The sequence below is a fragment of the Aplysia californica genome, unplaced genomic scaffold, assembly GCF_000002075.1.
Source record: "Aplysia californica isolate F4 #8 unplaced genomic scaffold, AplCal3.0 scaffold00357, whole genome shotgun sequence".
NCBI classification, from domain to species: Eukaryota; Metazoa; Mollusca; class Gastropoda; order Aplysiida; family Aplysiidae; genus Aplysia; species Aplysia californica.
In genome coordinates, this window is record NW_004797627.1 from 392730 (window position 1) to 399281 (window position 6552).

The window sequence follows — 6552 nt, forward strand, 5'->3', positions numbered from 1 at the left end:
ATGCTCTAACATACAGACACACACATACAGACACACGTACACACACTCACATACACACAAACACAAACACACACACACAGACGCACACATACACACAAAGACTCAGTAGGACAGTTTTCTGTAGTAATTACCGTATGTCAATTCTCATGTTTTCTTCAAAGTAAACTTGTCTTTTTAATCTGTTCCAGGACAGATACATGCACCATCGTGGGCACAGAGTCGAACGATAACAGCACATGCAGAAATAAGGAAGCTGGACAACCTTTAAAGCCGGCTACTAAGTACACAATTACAATAAAAAGAGTCATCAATGATATACCGAAGAAGACAAATCTTATTGACAGAGAAAAATGCACTGGTAAGTTCAAGCATAACATTGTTCCGCGCAATCCCTCTCCCTAAACCAGACTGGGGCAAAGTACGGCCCGAGCGCGAACCCGAGGTGTGAACAGTTTCAGTCTGGCCTGTGAGTCAACTCAGAAATTAATTAAGAATGTTGCCGGCGGCTAGTTGATTGTTAAGAGAAGAAAAGCTGTCGGTCTTGAAAATTAAAACAAAAAATTCTCTAAGGACAGCGTTTCCAAGGGAACGAAGATGTTTTGTCTGTAGAGGAGGAATGGTTTGATCCTCATCCAATGAATATCGTGTTAATTGACCTTTGGAGATCAAGCAAAGATGCCAAAAATGTTTCAATTTGCTAGACGATTTTCTTGAGAAGTAGTATTGTAAGTGTCAAATTTTGCCCATTCTGTCTTGCTTCTTGCATAGCCCGGAAAAGACATACAGAACTCTCCTAGTATGAACGATAGTGTGGCATCGTGGTGAAAAAATAAAGGAATAGTAAATAGTTAATAGTAATTAGCATTTGTATAGCGCTTGTCCCCACTCGAAAGCAGACCCTATGCGCTTTACAGTATATTATTACCCGAGCAGACCATAGAACACTCAGAAACATTCTCAGCTTCCCGGGGAGCATACCGTTCAAGCAGCTGGTTAAGCGCTCAAACTCTAGCAAACTGACAGGATCCTTCACTGTCTATAGCTGGGTACCCATTTTCACCTGGGTGAAGTAGGGAAATGTCGTGTAAAGTGCCTTTCCCAAGGACACAACGTCGGGCCCGCGGTTAGAATCCCCGAACCCGCAACCTTACGATTACAAGTCCGGTAGCCTAACCACTAGGCCACCGACGCCACTAAATCAGAGATATCAGCATTGTTCCGCCCGTTGGAAACTTCTTACCATTTTCTTTTGGCTAAATGCCTTTTAAGTCCATTGAAAAATATCTTTGTGTCGATTTTACTGAAAAGTACATTGATAAAAAGCACACCAATTTAAATTTGCTGTTTCTGAGGGAAACTCAAGCTTTGAAAGTCTGTAAACCTTGGCGGCCATCTTGCTAATTTTACCTCTGACGCCAAACGACCCCCACCCCTTCAATGCAATATATTACCTTGACTTCTGTTCAAGATGCAGGGTGATAAAAAAAAATTAACAACTGTTTTTTAAATATTTTCCTCCACACTGGTGCTTTGTGTTTCAAATTTCACAGCTAAAAGGAATTTATCTGATGTTCATTTTAGATAGTTCCACAGAATAGTTTTGCTTTGTATATCTCTATGCTGGAGGTGGAAAACTTGTCAAGGAAGATGACTGGGAGTTTCTCCATGAGCTGTGCGATCTTGGAGATGTTGTCCTGATCGTTGGGGACTTCAATGCCAGAAGCTCGGCCTGGGGCAATGTCAACGAAAATGGTCAGGGAAAGGCTTTGGACAGCAAGTTGATTGAAAGTGATCTCCACATGCTCAACATTTCTACCATGACAAGACTATCTCAAAGAACTGGTGAACAGGACTCCAATATAGATCTGGCCCTGATCAAAACAGGTGGCGAAGCTTTTACACAATGGAGTGTACTGGCAGATCACGGTAGCGACCACCTACCATGCTCAGTTCTTATATCAAAGGGTGGAAAGAAAGTGAGACAAAAGGTCAAGAGGGTGTTTAAGTACAAACCAGACACCTCGGTCTTGGGAGGCCTGAGAAAGAAGGCCTGGAACAGAAAACCCTCAAGATCTAACGTTACGCAGCCACCATGGTGGAGCAATGAAATCGATTGCCTGTGGAAAGAGAAGAGGAAAGCTGTTAAGGACTGACAAAGAAAGAGGAAGAACCCCATTGTCACTGAGGAAGAGAGGGAGGCTGCTAGAGAGAAGATGAGGCAAGCCCGAGATAGGTTCAAAGCTGAAGCCCATCTGGCCAAAACAGCAAAGTGGGAAGATTTTGTAAAAAACATTGCAGCTGAGAAGGCACTCTCAACGTTCTGGAAACTGCAATAGAAGATGTGTGGTCAGGGTCACTCAAAAACCACCGTGAATGTGAAGGACGAGTCAGGAAAGACACTCCAAACTGATGAGGAGAAAGGTAGGGCTTTCTTGGACCGATTCATCCATCAAACACACCAGGGAAATATTGACTCAAGAAAGGAAGTTGAAAGAGATGTTTCTAGAGTGCTAACACCAGAAATGTATGCAAACTACGAGGATGTGATATCTACAGATGAGGTTTCCAGAACGATAAGACATGCCAAGGACAGTGCTGGAGGGCCGGATGGTGTAAGATATTGCCACATGAAAGAGGCAGATGATGAGATGATTGAAGGAATAACAAAAGACTTCAACAAAAGCATTGGCACAGGTGAAATCCCTGAAGAATGGTTGCACAGCTGGTTGATACCAATCCCCAAACCAGGAAGAGACCACTCGGCTCTCAGTGGTTACAAGATGATAGCCATGCAGAACACCTATGGGAAAATTCTGGAAAAGATAGTTGCCGGACGAATATCGGCACACTTAGAGAGGAAGTCCCTGTTGTCAAATGAGCTTGGCAGCTATAGACCCCATCGAGAAACCTCAGTAAATGCGGCTGTCATGGCGTACGACATCTATGAAGGCTTTCAGCAGCGGAAGGAAACAGTTGTGACGGCACTTGACCTTGAGGATGCTTACAACCGAGTCAGCTATAAACGTTTGATCGACCGTCTCCTGGAATTTGATGTAGACAAATGGCTGGTGAGATGGGTAGCAGTAGCCCTGGTGGATAGAAAAATGGCCCTGAGACTGGGTGAATGGACTTCAGATTCGGTATCAATTGCTCCAGGACTGCCCCAAGGATCCCCCCTCTCTCCTGTGCTTTTCAATGTATACACTGCACAGGTAACGATACATCAAAAAGAATCTGGACGTGTCCTGAGCTTTCGGATGACATAATGGCATACGAGCACGGAGATGACAGACTTCAGTTGGTAAGAAACATGGAGAAAAGACTTCACTCAGTTGTAAAATGGTGCAACCAAAATGAAGCAGTCATCAATCCTTCAAAGGCGCAGGTACTTTGGTGTTCCCTCAACAACAGGATTGTCCAAGACATAACTCCACCAATCACTTGCAACTATGAGATTATCGACAGACAGTCAGAGGTGAAGTATCTGGGAATCGTCTTCGACAGGTCGTTGTCCTTCAACAAGCATGTGAATCATGCGGTAACAACGGCCAAACGAGGTGTTGGTGCAATCAAGACCATGGCGGCCGCTCTGATTCCGCAAAGAGTGCTCTTCCTGATGTTGCAGCTGGTCGTCTTGTCTGTCATTGATTACGGATTGGGCTGTCTCACGCTGTCCGACACAGAGATCGCAAAGCTGGATCGAGTGCAGAATGAGGCAATGAGAGCAGTGCTGGGCTGCACCAAGGACACTTCATTATTGTGCATGCGCTACTTGCTAGGTTTAAGTGGCATCAGAGTACGCCATATGATGGCTCAGGCAAAGATGTATCTCAATGTAAAGGGCAAGAAGGATCGTCCACTTCACAAAGCACTTCATGACAACAGGAGAGTCAGAATCAAGAGAGGAAAATCTTGAATGGCGGAAGCAGAGGATTCCCTGAGAACAATCTGTGTACCTGAGAGCCTACCACTAGGCGAAGAATGGGAGCAGGTGGCCGGAGAATACAGGGACCTCACCAAGGTCAAAATAAGCATGGGCAGAGACAGAAGAAATGTTGCTGCTGCCATCAACGAGAGCGATATCAACGAGACTGTTGACACAAACTCAAAAGCAGGGGATCCTATAATTTATACAGATGGTTCAGTGAAAAGATATAGCCAGAGAAGTGGATGGGGATTTGTTGCATTCGCCAACAATAAAATCATACACAGTGCATCTGGAGCCTGCAGCAGGGCTACATCAAGTATGCGAATGGAAATTGAAGCCATCACGAAAGCACTTGATTGGATAACCCAAGATCGCCCCCACACAACCCATGCTGTTCTTATCACTGATTCCATGTGTACTCTCAGAAGGATCGAAAAAGGTTTCCTGAGAACGGAATGGATTCAAGCTATCGAACCAACGCCTATACGATCGCTCACATGGATTTTCTGCCCTGGCCTTGCAGGTGTTAGGGGAAATGAAAAAGCCGACAGAATGGTTGGTGAGGCCACCTTAGTTGACAACACGGTTCAACCAGATAGGGTCGAGATCCTGAAATGTCTTTCTCGCCAACTGATTGAGGAGGAAGATAGGGAGGCAGAGGCCAGTACTACCGTGGAGAGGATGATGCTTTAAGGAATAAAAAAAGAAAGCGGAAAATCTGGCATCCTTGCAGGAAAGAACAGAAGAACGTTCAACCAGATGTGCACTGGCACAATCAGTAGAGGGACCCTCGGCAACATTTTGGAGAGAGCAACGGAGCATCAATGGACATGTCCGGAGTGCAGGGATGTTGCTTCCTGAAACAAGAACAAGAACAAGCTCTGTATAGCCCAAAAGAAAGCAACCCATTTTTGCCTAGTCCCCATTTGAGTAGCATGACGCACCAGTTCGCATTAGGCCTGCCACTGAGAGTCGGAACAATTGCACCATATTGCAAGATACAGTAGTCTAACATATCAACAGAAGTTTGCAGATATTGTTTTTCTCAAGATTCCTTTTGTCTGCTGAGATCATAGTTAAGTTTAGTAAAGTGCAGAGAGCATTTTTGTATTGAGCACACTCTGCCTCCAACTCATCACCCCCTACATTTTGAAAGTTTCGCACAGGTACGGATGAACGCTAATGTGCCCTCAATGCCTTCTTTGATGGCATAGGTAGAGATATTCTGTCAGTGTGAATAAAAACAGCTCAAAAACTCAAGGATACAGAGTTCAGTAGCTGATTCCATAAAACGTCTGTCCGCTGACGATCTGCAGCTAGGATTTTCCTACACCTCAGCAGTCCGCTTTCTCAAGGTAGATCTGCACCAATGACAGTGACAGTAACATTTTTATGTTCGTGAGGTTGACATGGATCAGAGGATGGCAATATTATTATGTTCATGGTTCCTCAGTCGTCTTGAAAAGAGGGAACATTTCCTCAGAGACATTTGGTTTAGTGGCAGAACCCATTTTCACCTTTCAGGATATGTAAACTCCTAAAAATGCTGTTTATTGGGTACCCCACCCACTCCCTATTAAATATATAGAAGACACTTTGTAAAGAAAAGTTTAAGCATTCATGGTTTAGCGGGTCCTTATGTTTGGCCACCACCAACAGCGCGTTAAAAAATTTTCGAATCCAAAGGAGGACTTGTAGAGCACTGGCTCTGAGAATTCTAGAATAATAAAGTTAGTTTTTAAAATTTTATAAGAGAAATGAACTATTGTTTAAATATTACAGGGAATTACAAATGAAATGTTAAAGAGCAAAGGAAGAAAAAAAGCAAACCAATCGATTCACGGCTTTCCTTAAATATATTTTAATAGGTGCATTTTGCGTTTATGGGTGCTTTTTTCTTTAAGTTAAAGAAAAAGGTAAGCCGTTTTTGTTTTCAAGAATAAGTTTTATCTTTATGAATTTTAAGTCAAACAAATTCCTTTTGAAGGAATAACGTCTGTTCCAAATTGTCACATTCTAGAACAGTTTTTGTGCGAGGCATTCAGAAAAAAACAAGTTTTAAACTTTTTTTTTTGGGGGGGGGGGGATTACACTGTCGTTGGATATTTTTTCTTAATCAAAAGTAAGATAAATAAACAAACTTTAAGATGATACCATAACTCTCTAGGCCCCAAAACTGACGAAAGCCAAATTCCACCACGGAGAAACATCTTTTTATTTTCGGCCCTGGTCAAACTGGACTAAATTACAGCATCTTATCAGATAGGAGGGGGTTATACTCCTGAAATTTGTTTCCGTAATGCGAATCACTCCTTTTACGATCAACAGCACAGCCATTACCTCAGCTGTTGGACTTATGAAAGTGGTGGCACCCAATATTTGATACGTTTCCTTAAAAGGGACAAGTCAGTTTTTTAATGCGCCATGGAAAAACAATCTCTTCTAAACGCTCACGGAATGGAATAAAGTATCTAACTCATGCTCGGTATATAGCTCTACAGGGTGTTCCAAACTCGATGACTGCAAAGAAAGTTGAATATGTAAAAACTTCTCAAAATACAGCAAGGTTTTTTGGGGGTAAACATAAAGAAATCATCCGGACAAACAGTTAAACAATATATATA

General features: G+C 43.0%; 1 protein-coding gene across 1 annotated transcript in view; it reads left to right on the top strand.

The window, feature by feature from the left end:
* Window positions 1–6552, top strand: part of LOC101845017 (receptor-type tyrosine-protein phosphatase eta) — a gene marked incomplete in the record, with an annotated part of 74747 nt that overhangs the window by 13767 nt on the left and 54428 nt on the right. The window contains 1 exon segment of the mRNA XM_013085217.2: window positions 189–358. Within this exon segment, the coding sequence (XP_012940671.1) occupies window positions 189–358 (170 nt within the window).